Source organism: Chaetomium strumarium (genome assembly GCF_033439665.1).
Source record: "Chaetomium strumarium strain CBS 333.67 chromosome Unknown B0T15scaffold_1, whole genome shotgun sequence".
NCBI classification, from domain to species: Eukaryota; Fungi; Ascomycota; class Sordariomycetes; order Sordariales; family Chaetomiaceae; genus Chaetomium; species Chaetomium strumarium.
The window spans coordinates 5,398,202-5,415,754 of NW_026944429.1; the positions used below are offsets into that span (position 1 = coordinate 5,398,202).

A 17,553-nucleotide genomic window follows, 5' to 3' on the forward strand; every position below is an offset into this window, starting at 1 on the left:
GTATACATGCCAACCAGCTGAGGGCAACAACTTACTTACCCTGAAAATCTGCTTTGCGCCGGCAACAACTTAACTCAACTTGGAAGAAGTCTAGACGCTTTGTGCCCAATTATTCGCCAGCTCCTGAGCAAGGCCTGACTGACACGCAACTCCGAGCTCTCAGAATCCACTTATTAGTCGCTGTACTTGCAGTGGATTATAAACAAGACCGATGGACGACACAAAACTCGCGGCAACTTCCGCGGCCCTCCTCCTCTCTCTCATCTTGTATTTCTTCTGGACACCAAGACGAGCGAGCGGTGCTCACACCGGCATGTCTGCAGAACCAGAACCAGAGAAACCAGCCGCCGAGTCCGCCGAGGACCATGCCGAAAGCCCACCCCATGAGCCTAGCATTACAGACGTCCTTGTCGTAAAATCCATGTTGAACAAAGCCCTGAATCTGCCCCCGGAGATTGTCAACGCCACCATCGACTTGGCCGAGTACTGGCCGCACTCCACTACCGAGGTGTCGTTCGGCGAGTCGAGGGTGACGGCCCGTGGCGGCAGGATCGGCGGCAGGGAGGCGGACGAAAACTACTTCCTGGTAAGCCGCTACCTTTAATGCCCTTCTAGAAGCCTGCCTTCACCCTCATGTCAGGAGCTCACCGTGACGGGTACTTGCCCACTTTAAGCTACGCTCTGCTCCTATCGGCCTACAAAAACTAGGACGTCGCAGGGAGGGCAGCTTGCCTATCCACCGAACGCCGCCGAAGCCGCAGCCACCAGGCGAAGAGTTCTCGGTTGATGATTTCCAGGCGCCCGAGGCGTCTCCCCTGTCCATGCTCGCCCATCCTTGCCGGCGGATTGTCTTCACCATACGTAGCCACGACCAGGGTTGGGGTGGCGACTATCACAACCGGCGCACCTACGAAAACTCATGGACATGGTTCGAGGCCGGTCTTGAACGGTGGTGTAGAACCAGTCCGGCGAGCACCGGCGCGGCAGAGCAGCAACAGGCATCCCAGGACCAGAGCGGGCCCTCGCTACAGCTGGAGGACTTATGCACCGTGTTGCCAGAGGTCGAGCGGAAAGAGGAGGCGGACGACTACGTCTTCAAGCACCCCCTGCTCCCGCGCGAGGATCTCAGAATCCAGAGCAATCGGGTTGCGGATGGAGACACACAGACGCACCGCGTTGTTTGGAGCTATACCGACGATATCGATCCCGTGCGCGATCTCGAAGCCGCTACTCGCCTCAAAGAACAAGGCCGTGGTGCTGCTACAGCCAACGGCAGGTTTGTGCGCGACCTCAAGCTGGGTGACGTTGTGACTGTCTGGGCCAAGGCGAGGTTCCGCGGCTGGGCTAACCATGTCGAGTCGGTGAAGCTCGATGTGTACTATGCTATCTGATATCATTACGGCCCTGCGTTTGGAGTTTACGGGGGATAAAGAGGCGTTAGCGACAGGCACTTTTCCCTTTTCTTTTCCTTCCCCTTATTCAAGACAGTAATCCATCAGCAACTTGAGCCGGCTACGATGCTAAGAACTTTCGCCTTGCCCTGGGCTCTTCACAACTTATTGACGCTTACGTATCCTTGTATGTCCAGACAGTCACGGTGATATTGATGGATACTCGAAATCAGCTCGGTGGTTGGGACTTCGCGGTCAAAGAACCCTTCCAGCCCGCATGACACTGTGGAGGGCGGCTGGGTTCATGCTTTGTCTCAGCCGAAGCAGATCAGCTCTGTGTTTGTGACGGTTCTGTCTAACTAGTAGGTCGATCTGGAACGTTCGCCTTCAACCGATTCCTGCCTTCTTGACCTAGATTCTACAACCATCGCTTACCCTGGATCGTTGACTTCAGCCAGCGACATCCTCTCTCCCCCTGCTGGTAATAATAGGTCCTTATAAGCCTGTAGTAGTCTCAACGAAGCGGGATGAGAAGCCTCAACCCGTCCACTGTAGGTACCTTGTTTCTCATTACTTGACATCGTCACATACCTTTGGGGTTACCCCCTGGGATCCTATAGGCACTCCAAAGCTCTACCAAACGCCCAGTTGCTCATTTCCTTCTGACACTTCATTACCTGAACCATATGCAAGCCGGAGAAAAAGTAGGTGGCAGTCCCATACTGTCCATTCATTGCCTATGGCTATGGCTAGTAGGTAACCAAGGACAACCGGTTGGTTGAAAGATCATGGATGTGCAACGCCGCAAACGTTCTCTACACCACTGTGGTTTGCAATGCTGTGCCTGCGGTCGGTCCTAACAGTTAGCAGCACATGCCAGCAGATGTCTGTATTAGCAATTCGCAACAAAACCAAAATACGAAAAAGGCCGCGCCGATGCAAATGCAGTGGGTGACATGTAGCTCGCACTTGATATCCCAAATCATGGACCCCTTGGGGGGCTTGTATCCTCCCGGTATCTGTCCACCGACCATGGTCTCGGCGAAGGCAGAGACAACTTCTGAGACACCGCGAGCAAGTCTCTGAATCACCGAAACCAAAGGAGCGAGAATATCTAGATGCTTTTTTCCATATCCATTTCTTGTCTTCTCTCTTTCTCTGACAGGTGGGAGGTATGGTATTGCGTAAAAGGGGGACGTGATGGGATGAATGGACATGACATGCCGCTCGCTCTGCATCCTTGCGCTGCTTTTCGTATGCGCTTTCCCAGTGCCTCAAAAAGCGCGACAACCAGACCCAGAACCATGGTATCCCCGTTCTATAAATCCATGATGCACAAAACATACGAGAGGAACAAACAGGAACCTAGGAAGGAAAGAGACATATAATAGATGATTTTTCCCTCCCTCAGCACATGTGCGCGTTGGTACCGGCCGACCCAGCCCGATCCCAAACCAGGGTGAACTTGCTCTCAAACTGGCATCTTTCAATGCGAGCTGACATCCCGCCCTCTTCCCCGGAAACGCCACGTCCTGTCCAATCCGCACCACCGCCCCATTGCGCTGATAAGTTGATATTCTAACGACAATTCACACTTCGCTTTGCCGCACCGTAAACGCTCGTAAGGCCCGCTTGGTGAGGAAGTAAACAACAGGGGTCGTCGCTCCGTGATCTTGATCCTCGTTTCACCTGCTCATTTCGGCGTGGCAGAGCAAAGCAACCATAGCAAAGCAACCATGCCAAATCGTTACGCTCGGCCTAAGGTGCACACGCTGCAGCAGCATACAGCTCAGTTCAGATGACGAGATCCTGAAGGAGAGCTGTCCAACACAAGAGGGGCCTCTATCCGGTCTGCCGGGGCCGGCATCAACCATGGACAGCACATATCCAAGAAAGCCAGCCATTCGTAGACCTTGTTTTGGCGATTGGAGCTTGAGGCACAGCGCCGCAACACCAACCCGTTATGAGTGGCCTCTTCAACCACCCTTGCGGTCGGCATCGTTCTTGGGTGGCTGCTCACTTTGCGGGGAACCGTTGGCTGCATTTTTGGGGTCGGCCACCCCCTTCTTGCGGGCCTTCGGCTTCTGCCACCCATTGAGACTCTCCGTCTGGCTCTTCGCAGCACGAACATGTCCGCTCTCTCTCGCCAGCCCCTCGAGTCTTTGGTCTCGAGGGGCAGGGCGCATCGGAAGTTCTTGTTGCCTCGCCGTTGACGATACGGTAGGCGATCTGCTCGTCTGTAACTTCTGTGCTGGCTTTGGAAAGTCAGTCCGGAGGTCCTTTTGCGACCCCGGCCCGCTGGATTGAGCAACGGGCGACGGCTCAAACTTGCGCGCAACGGTGGGTGACGGCGTGCGGTGCTCGTAAACAGGAGAGAGATGTGGCAAGTCTTGATGAATCCCATAGTCGCCGGCAAGGTCCAGAGGAGCCAGCGGCTGCCGGCTGTGCAAGCGCGAAAACCCTGCCAGGCCGTTAGGGTCGCCCGCTACGGCTGAGTAAGGGAGGTGAAGTGCGGCGCCCATCGCAATACGTTGTTGAAACGACGCATCCAACATATTTGGTAATGCTGACGGAGACCGGTTTATCGACGAGCCATTCACAATGACCGGCCGCTCCGGAGCGGGCGGCGCTACAGGCGCTAAGGGCGCTGTATTGCTTGACGGAGACGGTGAATGCTGCTCTGGCCACGAGCTGCTGGGGTGCAGACCTTGGTGGATGTGCAATGGATTTTCACTGTTCACATCGTCCGATAAGGCGGGCTCCACAATGGCTGCTGGCCGGCTATGTCCCGAGCCCGGCACATTTTTCGGTGCCGTACCGTTGACCACAAGGGGCTTAGATGACAGTTTGCCATTAGCCTGAACAAATGGCGGTGACGAGAGCGGCACTGAGTTCACTCCCACAGAGACGGCCCTAGCATGTCCCATGGGTGATGGAGACCGAGAAGTTCTCTTCATCCTGCGGTCAAGCACGGACTGCGGTAACTGATCCGTCGACAACCGCCGGCGACCACCGCCCTGTCCGCTTTGGCTCGGCTCACCAAGCGCCGCACCATTGTTGGGGAAACCGTTCACTGGCCTGGTGGAGTTCAAATGGTCGTTCACATAATACCCGATGAACCGCGGACCATCATCATCGGGTGGTGAGTCCGACGAGGCCCTTGTGGATGCATCATCAAACCCGGGATCGCCTCTCTCATCGGGTATATAACCTGTGATAGACATGCCATTTATTAGACGGGAATGCGAAGCGGCAATAGGGTTCCGCGAAGCCGGTTGGGATTGCGACCTAAGCGCACCGCTACCAGGGGAGATTCCCGAGTCGCTCGTCGCTGCACCCCGATGGAGACTCCTTCGGAATTCAGACTGTCCATTGGAAGGTGGAGCCGCCGATGCTGGGGACGAAGGATAGGTGGTGAATCCTGTATGGTAATATGGCTGAGGCTGGAGCGGAATGCTGAACCCATACAGCAATTCCGGCCGGATTGGCGCCGTCAATGGTGCGTTGTCGACCGAATTGGTCCGGGACCTGTCGGACGCCGACCCACTCTGCTGTGCCCGCTGAGCATGGGCGAGCGCCTGCTGTTGGTTGAACTGAGTAAACAGCTGGAACCGCATTGACTCTTGCGCGGCTAGCGCGCCGAACGATGTGCTCAAGAGCTCCTGTGGCACGGTGAGCTGGGGACTCTGTGCTGGGTACCACAAGAGGTCCTGCGGGCTCAGGGTCGGAGGCAGCCCTGCCTGTGCGAAGGCTGGATTCGTCTCATACGCGACGCTTGATGAGGCTCGTCGATTTCCATTCCCATTCCTAAACTGGCGACTCCCACGGAAGCCACCACCACGGGCACGACCGCCACCGTTGTTGCTGCCGCCGCTGCCATTGCTGCTGTTGATATTCTGCTGGGAGGAGCTCCTGATCGTGGCGGGCCTTGGGACTGTGGACGGCTTCTGGAATATCCTCTCCTCTTCCTTTGGGAACACATACTGCTCGCAGCACTCCTCAAACTTTCCCTCAGCAATCAGGTCGAAAGCCCTCCGCAGCTCCAGATGGAGACCCCGGAACGATGTGTCATCGGCCGTGTTCCCCAGATTGCGCGCTGTGTTGAACGGCTCCTCGATGCAGAGAGCGTTATTGTTAGCACCATACTGCCAACCCTTCTCAGCCTTGGTCAGGAGCTTCCCCGTTCGTATTGACAAGGCATACTTGTCATAGTCAAACTCGTGAGCATAGAAGCGAAAGAACTCGAAAAGGAGGGTGGCCAAGCTGTCCTTGTTCTTGGTGCCAAACCCGCGCAGCTTCGGGATGTCGTCAGCAAATTCACTACGTGTCCCGTCCGGCTTGACCAGCTTCAGATTATGCCGCTGGTGGAGTGCGGGCACTATTGGCGGATCGCGTAGCTGCAGGAAGGCAATGATCATGCAGATCCACGTGTAAGAGCTTAGGGTTCCACCAAATGCTGCGTGGCGCGTGTGAGAACTCGCGCTATCTCGATCAGGTCGTGGGTTGGGGGCTGCTAACCTGCATCATTGACGATCCTCCTCCGCGTCCAGTACTTGATGATCATGGCCAATGGCCTGACGCGATCGTCGATACTAACATACGTTCGCACCATCCTGGTGTTCTCCAGTGCTGGCGTGTTATTAACATTCATATCACATGCCAGATTCAGTTCCGGGTCCCAAATCTTCACGATCGGCACTTTTGCTGACGCCACGCAAACAATCTTTTGCATGCCATCTGCGGTCCGTTAGCTTCTCATTGACCGAGGAAGGAAAGCTAGCCGTCTTACGCCGATGGAGGAGGTCCGCGATCATGCACGTCTTCGGCTGTGATTCGAGCCAAGGTGTGGTAATACATATGTCAACTTCGACATGTCAGCTTTCACGTTCCTGTGATTGCAGCACTCGGGAATCACGTACCGTCAGAATCGTCTGAGCATAATAGGTTGCCAGACGAACCAAACAGGTGCACCTGAATATTGTGGCCCGGCCACTCGTCGTTGAAGATCTTTTCTAGTTTGCTGACCAACCTGCGCCTGTTGATCTCCACGGCCTCGGTTGGAAGTAACCTGTCGTACAATTGTCGCACAGCGGTTTCGAGCTTTCTCTCGTCGTCTTCTGACAACTGGCTCTTGATCTTGTCGGGCTCCACCTTTTCTAGCTTGTCCGTCCCCAGGCTATATGGCATTCGGCGACGTGAATGAGGGATCGCTGTCTCGAAGCGGCAACCATAAACCCTGGGCGGCAGAGGTCGCAGGGAGGGCACATTGCCGTTTGTCTCGGAGTAGGCGGAGCGCGGGGAGTGGTTCTGAGTGGCGCCGGGCGACTGCTCCCGGGACTCGAACGAGAATGTCCGAGGATGTTGATGGGGAGTCGACGGCACCGAGCTCGACTGGTTTGCTGCAAGAGCTGTGCTTTGGCTCGACGTAGGGGGTAACCGTGCAGACACGTCGCGGTTCGCGGGTTGCTCGGCCGGTTTCCGGGCTGACATTTTGGCCACCTGCTCCTTCCCCGTTTTCATAAGCGCGCGTTCGGCGGTATCAGAGGGCTTCGTCGCTCTATTCCCATGACAGCTTTGCAGGACAGACTTTGTGTAGCTGTTGTCCTTGTTCGACGCCTTGGAAGCCGACCTCGACCGCGTGGACGACTTTGTCTGCGGAGACGAAAGCACTGGAGGAAGTGGCGGGGTTTGCAGACCACCTCCACCGCCCCGACCGGCGGAAACGAGCTTGTTGTATTGGAGAAGCTTGTCGTGGTAGAGCTGCTGGGGGAACAGGATCGGAAGGAGATCCACCTGAGTGGTGAAATAGCTCGACGAAGATTCAGATGGCGACGTAGGCTTTCCCCGGGGAGTCCCTGAAGCAGAAACCGTGGCTGACCAAGGATGGGTGTGGTAAAGATGCTTGGATTCAGCCGTTACAGGCTGGCCGTCCATGAATAGCGCCTGCAAAACGATTGCCGAATGCACTACCTGGTCTATGCTGCACGGGTTGACTGGAGCAAGCGGTGTAGCAGACTGCTAATGAAAGCCCGTATAGGTTAATCCTTAGAGAAAGGAAGTCGCTACGCTGGCACGTTGTTGTCCTTCGCACTGGCGCACCAAGTCCCGAGATCGACACGAAAAGCCCGATACCAAGTTCGGAGTTCCCGACCCACTGCTCTTGCTGCTCTCTTTAATCCTGCGTGTGCCCCGTTCTCACAGATGCACTTCGAAGCCGGAGGGCGCAGACACAGTGATGTTGCAGAGTACCCGAATTATCAACCAAGCAGCCGCGAGGAATGCCTCGTCGATGCTCCAGCAACGAATGCCCTCCACTGCCAGAAGCTCGGTTGTAGGTAAACTTCCACGGACCAAGACAACTTGAAAACTGCCTGTTCAGGAGTTCCAACTGTTCGATCGATGTTCTCCGCGAACCCCTGTCAGGACTGAGCGGTAAGGTCGGTGAGGTTTCACACCTGGACGACGCGATTGATCGATAACAGGTCGGGAGTAGAAGCGGGAAGTCGAGGAGAGTCAATTCGTTGGCACGAGTCCAGGGCAGAAGCGAAGCTGCCAGGGTGATTGGCAGGTACTAGGAGGAAGCCGCGGTGGTCGAAGGAGTGCGATCAAGCACAACTAACGCCGCAGAAGACTGTTGGCATGGAAAGAACGCGCAAACGCCGGCTGATGAACGCGCAGGGTGCGGGGAACGTCGACTAGGAAAATGGATACAGGAGAAATCAAGCCGTGACGATATTTGAGCGAGCCAACCCGAGCGCGTGCAGGGAACCTCGTATCGAGCAGAGCGAAGGCGTGCCGGGGCAGAGGAGGGAGGTTCAGACTAGAACTGGAAGTTCCCGGCAAAGGGGAAATTGATGTTGATGCTGGCCAGCGTCGAGCTGGACGATGGTGCAGTTCCAGGAAGAAGAGGCACAGACAAGGACGTAGAGAGGTAAAAGGAGGTGCGGGCGGAAGCGGCGTCACTTGAGGTCGACCGTTTCCATTGAACGATGCGGTCCTAAGCTGCTGTCACCGGTCGATGCTGCACTCAAAGCGGGAAACCTGGGGCGCTGGTTTGGCGAGCAGGTGCCACACACGGCCGGGGTCAAGGCTAACAAAAAGGAGCGCCCACCTGGGCAATATTAAGTCAGGGCCACTCTCGTCCGGCAGCCAGTCAGGAGACGGCCCTGAGCCAAAATCAGCCCCGCCGTGGCCCCAGCACCACAGACCTCGCGATCCGAGTTGAGGCAGGTTCCAGGGGCCAAACAACACTGCCGAAATTCACACAGAACGCGCTCGAAAATGGACAACCGATTCGATTGGAGTTGCACTCGGCCGCCTCCTTGACACAGTCAAATGAGGCTTACAAGAACGGTGAACAAGCCACGCACTGGAGGTCACAGCAACAACCAACCGAGGCGGAAGTGCTGTCGGCTTTGTTCTTGAGGTCGTCCTTGCGATTACCGCCCCTGCTCTAAATGTGTAGTCCGCACTCCAAACCACCACCAGCAAGCACATGAGACGGCAGACCTTAGAGAAGTACCTATTCCCAAGCCCATTTGTCCCTTCTGGCTGGTCATCGACATCCACGCTGCTGTGGGAAGGAGCTCGGCTGAGCAGTGGGCAGGTGCCCCCCAAATTCCGCGGTCAACGTCTTCCAATCTTTCCCTATGATCTTCTCTGTTTTTTCCATCCCCCAGTCATAACCTAGTACCGAGATGCCATGTTTCTTGAACTCAATCGATCACCTTGATGGGCAGCCGAATCCTCGCTCAGCATTTCCCCCGTTCCAAGTTCCACCTCCGCTGTCCGGTTGCACGACATGACGCTTGAAGGCCCGTCACATTCCGGACCATCTCTCGCGCGCTTGTCTTTCGTCCAAATCCCCGCCTATTATCCCAGCCCACCTCATCTCATTTCATTAAGCCCAACCTGCGTTTTCTCGTCACATCGATTGAGCCGCAGCACAAGATGAGGCCTGAAATCCGGCCGTCCGGCACTGCCGGCTCCGGAGCAGTTCGGAGGGGGCCGCTCACGGCTCCACTCAGAGCCGGCACATCGGTACCCTCACCGAAGGCCTCAGCACGACATCGCTCACTTGTTGGCCATCAACGACATACGGATTGGCCCGCCAGTACCTCAATCCAGTAGATGCCTGGGCCAACACAGCGGGAGCCCTGCCTGCAGATGGCGATCTCAGCGGTGCATGCCCGTGACTGTTCCGTTGGCACCGTCATAGGCTGACTTGCCAGTCTTGCATCGCCCCAAATGTTGCACCCACCAGTTCCTGTCCATCTCGAGCCTTGGGTTCAGGACTCGGCACGGGAGAAGCAGTCAGACCGAGACCTCGCAAACGGCTCCGTCGAGCTATACTGTGCAGTGTGTGGAACTATCACGCGTAGACCCACCGTTCTGCAGTAAATGTTTCTCCCTACCGCCTCTAGAGTTCCTTGCGCTTGGATAATGACCAAAAGTCTTACGTCCCGGGTACGACGACATAACTCTTGGGGGTAGGTGTACTACTACGATGCCCAAATGCGGCAATGTCCGGTGACATGCATATTCTAAGATTTCGAGCAATTGTCTACGTTGGATTGTCCTCTATTAACAAGGGTTGTGTGTTTCCAGGGTCCGGTGAAGGCTCCGCCGATGGAGACCACAACCGAGATGTGCAAGTCATGCGAGTCAGGCCTCCCCAGGTCAATTAACCCTCTGCAGCTTGTGTAAAACGAATTAGCGTCATCTCGTTATTCCCTACCAGGCCAAAGTAACCCGCATCTATTCCCGGATCGTCAATCGTTTGGTTCCCGGGTACCAGCGTAGCGTTCTGCATCACTGCATTCTGTGTTGTGCTCATATCACCCTATCCTCGGTCATTCCGTAAATATGACCAGCGAGAGGCCCGGTCTCCTTCAAAATGATGCTCTGAGTAACGAGGAACACCAGTTGGCTTACAGAGGTACATACATTGGGCACTGCCTAATAGGTCACATAGGTATTGTACCTTACGACTTGAGCAGGAACCTCGGCTTCATGGCGACGGAAAGCAGAAACAACGCCGGGGGGCTCAGCCCTGCGGAGACGGTCATCCGAGAGTTCTTCTTTTGGCCGAGATTTCGTGGTTCCGGGTCTGGCACGGAGCAGATGCGAATGAGTTCCAGCGATAGTAGTATCAGTAAGGTTCCGCTCCAGAAAACTATCAGGACCTCGGTAGAGCTCAAAGATTTACTATCCGCGTGTGTGCTGGTTGGTTTCAAGCCAGCTTTCCATATCACAGTTGAGGATGTTAGGCGCTCACTCGAGTACTAGGTACCTCTACCGTTCAGCTTCAGTTCGCCAGATGTTGCGTAGACCAACTCCGAACCTAGGTACACAGTACGAAGTAAACGCCCCGCGATTCATTCAGCCAATCGGAAGATCCCGCTTCGGCTTTAACAAACAAGAGCCGGATTGGTGGTCACACGTGGAAGTGTGGGCCGAGCTGGGGTCAATGAACCTTCAAGCTGCTTCAACCATCTCGTAATCGGCTGTACGTATAATCCGTACGCATTACGTACCAAAGACGGAATCAGCATTTGTGAGTTACCATGTTAAAAGCACCTGCCATCAAAAGCACCTGCCATCTGGCAGGTGTCTATACCAGCAGTGAAGTCTCTTATAGATGCTTCGTGTGTCAGTCAACGGACATGGGCGCTCTGCTCGCCGCCCATACGCCATGGCCACTAGGGAAGGCCACGGCAGAAGCAGAGCGGGGGGGTAGAGTTGGGGAGGAGGGTAGTGGTCCGCTGATGAGGCATTGGTTGGTTGGGCGGGCGAATGGGGGACGGAGATCGTGTAAGGGTGGGAAGGGCGGCAGGAGCTGATGATGCGGTGATTCACCTCGGCCGGCTAGGTTGGCCCATCCTGACTGTCGCACTATTATATCTGTTGGCGTTCAATGGCTGGGGTGTGCTGCAGTCCCGGTGTGCTGTTTTCCGGGGTCTCCCTCCAGCTGTGCCGTAGGCTTGGGCGGTATGATCGGTATCCCACCGAGAACACAATCGTTGCTCTATGGTTAGGCGAATCAGGTGGAATGCCGCTGTGCCTTGCGGTCTCCTTAGATTAGACCGTTGTACGGATAGTGTTGTTGGGCTGGCTTGCTGTTGGGCATCTCCTACGGGAGTGACTGTTGGTTCCTCCAGTATTGCCTGCACCAGCATGCCGTCCAATGAGAAACGCGAAAAGCATGTTTAGGGTCCCGAGCCTCTGGGCCATCCTTTCGCTGCGTGCCACCGGCGGCCGCAAGTTGCGGCGCAGGGCCGAGCCGTCAGGCCGAACGCGCATGGATCAAGGGTTGGAGTCCGTTGGTCAGGTCAAGGCCGATGCGATGCTGCAGTCGTCTGCTGCGCCGCGCTTGTTAGTCGACGAGAGCCGGAAGCAGAAGTGCTCGCCGCAGAGAATCCCATGGGGTTATGATCGCAAAACACAATTCTACTCAGAGTCGAGGACACCTCGCATTTCGGTTTAAAGTGCTGACAGCCCGGGGAAAGTCATGACTCGTGCCACATATTGCTAGCACCAACGCACCGGCAGGATGGGTCAGCCAAGCTAGCTTCAAACGTTGAGAGCAACTGCGCTGTCTTGGTGGTCTTGGTTCCGTCATTGGTGAGCAATACGAGTACCCTGGAGTTCGACGGAGTGTAGACCACGGAGCGGGATCGGTGAAGGTGTGGGTATGTTGTAGCCTGCGTTGCTAACAGTAGGTATTAAAGGCGTTTTCCAGCCACAGTGACCGGCCACTTTCGAGGATTAGACTACGATGTCCAAAATATACCCAGCAGTCCAAACTGCTGACTCCAATCCTGGGCAAGGTTGCGGGCAGTCACAATCAGCAATTGGTCAACGGGTCAGCTCGATCAACCTCGTTAATGACTGAATTCTTGTGCACTAACTGGCCCTGCTGACTTGACTTCACCGTGGACTTCTCGAGCAAACCAGTGCTCATCCTCTCGTTTGCTATTGAGATCCTCTGACGTGGGCTCTGACCTTGCAGCCCGAGTGGGCATCCACGATGTAGCCTCCAATAGACTGCCGCCTGCGGCTCCTCTTCTTTCTATTCCCCGTCCTCTCCTTGCCCGCTTCACGATCGGGCCGCTCCCGTCGTTTGCTGTCGTCCAGATCGCTTGCGTATATTGGCTGCCACCTGCGGTTCCTCCCCCTTCTTGGTTCTTGATCCGACGAGTCACCTACTACAGTCACGTACTGCACGCCTGGGAACCATTCCGACTCCTCACGGTATCTCGATCCTGGTTCGCGGCTGCCATGTCTCGTTTCCCTACTCGGCGGATCTCGTCGGTCGGGACGCGCGAAGGGAGAGACATACCGTACCCCTGAGACGATCTCGGGACACTCGTAGTATTGTAGTTCGAGCTTGCGGTTAGTTTGTGTTGTTTTCCGCCGTGAAGACCACCACCGGCCCGGGGAGTCGATTCGGGTCTCCGGACTGGTCCGCCTGTGTCTTCTGCCCTGTCGTCCCGGACTCTCGGAGGGATACTCGGCGTAGTTACCGTCACATTCCGTTTACAAGTCTTGGTTGATAGCGGATGCGAAGGCGTATCCTGTACCAGGAGGCGGTGGCGGCATGGGAACAGGTGGGGACGCGCCGTCTTCTGTGTGGTTTCGGCTGTTGCGGGGTCTCCAATCTCTGCTCCCCGCCTGGGGGTCGCTCGAATATAGAGCTTGAGATCGCCCTCGTGGCTTGCCTTGGCTGGGGCCTTCGAATGACTGCCCTACAGATCTGTGGCCTGTTCTCTGTGGCCGAATTCCGTCATGGTGACCGTCCTGGTAGGCTGACTCAGAAGTATATCGTCGACTGGCCGAGTGGGAATAGTGCCTCTCCGCTGAGGCTGGATAGACACCGTCAAGCCAGCTTTCAATGCGCCCCATTTTCCCTAGTTTCATGGAGTAGTACAAATATATTCCAGAGCCTTTGACTCAAGCATAGCGATTCAGCGCGTCGTAAGCGAGTGGCCGGCGTCCATCAACGCAGTGGCAATGCATGAGTGCAAGGCACAGAACTCAGGAATGGCCAGAGGGTTGAGAGTAGCTTAAGTACTGGGAGGATCGTGATGGCCATCTCAACAAGTTGCACGGCCAACACAGCGGTACCTGTATCAAGAGGTCACTCGCGAGAGTTCATAGCATGCCCGAGCAGGTGGGCACCACGTACCTAGAGCCTATAAAGGAGGTCAGCTTCTCTCTGAGCTGCTTTAGCCGCCATCACAAAGCGGCAGAGGCATACTATATCCTCATACCGGGAAGTGCCAAAAGAGACTGCTCTCTGATAGTCTCCCACCAGCGTTAGCCATCTTTTTCCTGGGTGCTGAAATTGTGAGACATACCATCACAATTTGAAAGACACCTCAGTTTCAGAATGATAGACTGGGGTATCCCCCGAACGCACCATGCCCAGAGATGGATTTGGTAAAGGACAACGAGATTTTGCATTAGGGGTAGTAGATATGGGTAGGTAGATAGAGTGAAGTGACGGGGACCTTGTATGCCATGCCGTGCAGTGTCTTCCAGTTTGCAAGAACAAAATAACGCCCGCCCCTCCCGAACAAATATGACCCAGGGAATTCCGTCCACCGTCCGGCCCTTGAAAGGGAATAATCTCCCAACACCACCCCAAGGAGGAAACCAACCCTCATCCGTTCCCCTACCGTGTTTAACACCATCTCCGTCCCACTCCGAGTGACCTCACCCCCCTTCGCCATTCTCCAGCAAGAGTTGTTTTCGCCTCCGATCCGTCTCCGTAATTGGTTCTTATATACTGACATAGCCGCAGTAAATTCAAATGAGCGTCTGAGTTGGGATAAGCAGGTAGCGCGGCTGGTTCCCTGGTTGCGTTGCGTTGCCGTGTGTGTGACCAGAGATGGGTATGTGGCCGTGCCATTTGACTCCTTGGTTCGCTCAAGTGGTTCACTCAAGTGGATTCAGTCGCTCGCTTCCTGATCTGTCGTTATGGTCGGCGGTTCCTGCCGAGCCCAATAGAACGACAGTCCAGCCTCCCACCAGCCTTGCCGCTGCTATCGCCAGAACAGCTGATGTCGACATGTTGGTTGGCGCAATACGTCCCGAGCCATCCACACCACCTGTGGCCGATGTCGAGAGCGCCAGGGAAGAGGTAAAGATTGGTTCGCCGCTGGGTATGTCCTCGTTGAGCAAGGATGACCCTGAAGGTTGCCCGTCCGTTCGCCGAAGGAGAGCAACGAGCCCTCGCAACGCCCGGGGCGGGGCATGAGCGCCCGCCCAAGCACGTTCAAGCCACACGCTCGTGAACCGTTCGCATACTGTCCCGGTTTCCTTGCCCTGTTGGTGTCCCTGAGAAGAGTTCCATGCCGCACACGACGTTGAAGAAGAAACCAAAATGCAGATGATCCGTGGATGTCCGATGCAACCAGGGAGGCCCAACCCTCCCATTGCCCAATTTCGCCTATCCCTCCGCCTCATTCCCACCCATAGTTCCAGCTCTTTTGTGTGTAAATAAGCATGAAAAGGCCAAAAGCCGCACTCCCGCCCCACCTTTCCATTCCCTAAAGGTATGCCAGCCCCCTTCCCCAGATAAGCAATGACAAACTCCGTTTCTCGCATTTTACCCGTGCAATCCCGTTGATGCTGTTCGAGCAGTCCGAGAAACCGTCGTCAAATCCCGACTTCTTGATGAACAAAAATACCCCGGACTCCGCAAAAAAAAAAAAAAAAAAAAAAAAAAAAAAAAAAAAAAAAAAAAAAAAAAAAAAAAAAAAAAAAAAAAAAAAAAAAAAAAAAAAGAGAGGGAGAGAGAGAGAGAGAAAAGAAAAGAAAAGAAAAGAAAAAAAAAGGGGGCAAATAATGTGAAGGAAGAAAGGAAAGATAGGAGTGACGGCGACGACCATTGCGACATCGACGTCCTCGTCACTCTTGAGAGGCGGGTGATCCTCAGCCAAAGCGTACATCGATGTTGACCTTGCCGGCCCGGCTTACTTTTCAGTATAATATTGGCCGTACAAAAAATCTAGCCCCAGACGCTGGCCGGGACGCCAAGACCGGGCTTACTACCCCATCCGTTCGGGCGGGCACCCCAGCCAGCGAGGCCAACAGAGGGAGCCTCAGTAGTGGCCGAGGACGGGTTAGTAGGGGCAGTGCTGCTCGGCGTGCTGTCCTCGTTGCCGTTCTCGTTGACTGCAGATGCGATATAGCCTTGGCTAAGAGGAGACGGCAGCTGGGTCATGTCTCGCTTACTCGATACAGGATTCGTTGAGGCGGTGGTGGCGGACGGGCGAGTGCCGATAGGGGCGACGGAACCCTGTGATGGTTTGATGCCCGGGGGCCCCTGGCGCGGTGGCGAGCCTCCAGGAGACGAGGCGCTGGTGCGGTTAGACTGCTGGGTCCCTGATGCCTCCAACATGCCCTTGCTGCCTGGGTTGGACTGAGGGCTTGTACTGTTGGCTCGCGACTGCTCGTTCGGCCCGGCAGACCGGGGTCCTTGGCTAGTTTCGGCAGAGGGTTGGTGACCGATGTTAGTATGGACAGCGGGTGCACGGCCGTAGCCGTATGCCAGCGGCGACTGGCCACGGAGGGCAGTCGGCCCCGGAGCGCCAGGGAGGCCCGCTCGGACAGGGCCGGTTTCGTCGGCATAACCAGATTCAGCAACAGCAAAAGGACTCTCGCCATACAATGCACTACGCTGCTGGGCGAGGAGCTTGCGGCGGTCCTCTTCGGACAAGCCGCCGGGGCTTATGGTGCGATCGGGTTTATTGGGACCGTAGGACATTTCGGCGAGGACAGCTAAGAAGAGAACTCAAGTTAGCCTAGATTCTTTGACTTCTGTCTCGTAACCCAGTAACCAGAGATATCCCCCATAATGTCCATCTTTACAGTGTTCAGGGAGCACAAAACGATTGGGCGTCGGACCGCACTTGTGGCGCAACACAGTGAGAATGGAAGCGCAGCGAAAGCGTCTCGTCTTTATGGATTTTTTTCTGTTTTCTTGCTGTGGTAGGAAGACTGATGCTATACAGAAGAGGGCGGCCTACTTCGGTTGTATTGCTGCTCTTGATGATAGTTCCGAAGCTCTCGCTCCCGCTGGGCGGCCATTCTCCTCTTGGCCTGCATCATCTGTTCCGCCTCGTTCGAGCCGCGTGAGGACTGGTGTCTCTGGGAGGCGTAGAAGTTTTGCAGATTCGTGCCTGGGTGCGGACCGCGCGCATCACCAAAGTCAGCAGCCATCGAGTGTGGGCGAGAACCGGGTCCGGCAGGCGGACGTCCGTCTAGGAGGGTCATGGTCAGTGGGTCGGGCTCTTCGGGTCGGCCCGGCCAGTCCCACGCATACTTACCGAAAGCTGGGTACATTCTGGCGGGGCCGGGATAAGGTAGGGACTCACGACGGGTCCCAGCAATTCCAAACAGCTTCCCGCTCTTCACAAGGTTGTCGATGGCACGATCGACCTCTGAAAGACAGAGGCGGTTAGCTACGCATGCCTTTCCATTCTCAATCCAAAAAATCCCAGACGCCATCCAGCCTCCCAACACAAAATGGGACCGAGGACGCCCAGGGTGCAGTATGAAACCTTGGGATTCCAGATAGACACTACGTACCCTCGAGTTGATGGGTAAAAGCAGCGGGTTCTTCGCGCGGGATAGCCGAACTAGCACCTGTTACCGAGTCCTATGTCAGCTGATGGAAACACATAATGCGTTGACCAAGCAGGCACTCACCGGAGCGGGCGGGCGGCGGAGTCTGGTGGTCCCAGCCAGCCGGCTGTCCAGTGGGGTTCCATTGCGAAGGAGAAGGCTCGTAGTAGCCCGACATGCTGGGCTCTGTTGGTTGTTCTAGGAAGCTTGGTCGTTACGCTTGACCGTAAAGGCGTAGCCACTTAGTGTCGGCACAGTCAACGGGGTTCGGCGTGGGTTTTTCCGGCTCAACAATGGCTGACTCTTGCAATCGATGGGAAGTCAGCATTCGTCAGTAGAGTGCAAAGCATGCAAGGATGGCGCGCTAGAACGGCGCGACTGGGTGACCAGCACAATTGCCCTGTGGTTGAAGTTGCTGGAGCTTTGGGAAAGGGGCCGGGGAGCTGAGGCGCGGGAAATCGGTCGAGAGGCGCACCCAGCAAAGGGAAAGAAAAAATTATCCTGGCAATGGCCTCATCCACATCACACT

The 17,553-nt window shown here is 55.7% G+C and overlaps 4 protein-coding genes across 4 annotated transcripts; 2 read left to right on the forward strand and 2 right to left on the reverse strand.

Moving 5' to 3' along the window:
- Nucleotides 1–211: 211 nt before the first annotated feature.
- Nucleotides 212–1,391, forward strand: B0T15DRAFT_385346 (uncharacterized protein; the record flags this gene model as incomplete). The annotated part of the gene is made up of 3 exons (XM_062864273.1): nucleotides 212–299; nucleotides 345–586; nucleotides 675–1,391. 3 exons carry the CDS (start codon nucleotides 212–214, stop codon nucleotides 1,389–1,391), a joined length of 1,047 nt encoding a protein of 348 aa, XP_062726788.1.
- A 1,976-nt stretch (nucleotides 1,392–3,367) lies between these two features.
- Nucleotides 3,368–7,325, reverse strand: B0T15DRAFT_389161 (uncharacterized protein; the record flags this gene model as incomplete). The annotated part of the gene is made up of 4 exons (XM_062864473.1): nucleotides 3,368–5,847; nucleotides 5,910–6,128; nucleotides 6,181–6,255; nucleotides 6,311–7,325. The coding sequence occupies 4 exons, from the start codon at nucleotides 7,323–7,325 to the stop codon at nucleotides 3,368–3,370; spliced, it is 3,789 nt and encodes a 1,262-aa protein (XP_062726789.1).
- Nucleotides 7,326–11,257: 3,932 nt separating this feature from the next.
- B0T15DRAFT_571464 (uncharacterized protein) lies at nucleotides 11,258–11,981 on the forward strand. The gene is made up of 2 exons (XM_062870859.1): nucleotides 11,258–11,368; nucleotides 11,552–11,981. The coding sequence occupies exons 1-2, from the start codon at nucleotides 11,308–11,310 to the stop codon at nucleotides 11,875–11,877; spliced, it is 387 nt and encodes a 128-aa protein (XP_062726790.1). The 5' UTR covers nucleotides 11,258–11,307; the 3' UTR covers nucleotides 11,878–11,981.
- A 3,204-nt stretch (nucleotides 11,982–15,185) lies between these two features.
- Nucleotides 15,186–17,324, reverse strand: B0T15DRAFT_520113 (uncharacterized protein). Its single transcript, XM_062868478.1, has 3 exons — nucleotides 17,109–17,324; nucleotides 16,427–17,045; nucleotides 15,186–16,178 (listed from the first exon to the last, which is right to left on the reverse strand). Exons 2-3 carry the CDS (start codon nucleotides 16,905–16,907, stop codon nucleotides 15,406–15,408), a joined length of 1,254 nt encoding a protein of 417 aa, XP_062726791.1. The 5' UTR covers nucleotides 16,908–17,045; nucleotides 17,109–17,324; the 3' UTR covers nucleotides 15,186–15,405.
- Between the last annotated feature and the right edge of the window lie 229 nt (nucleotides 17,325–17,553).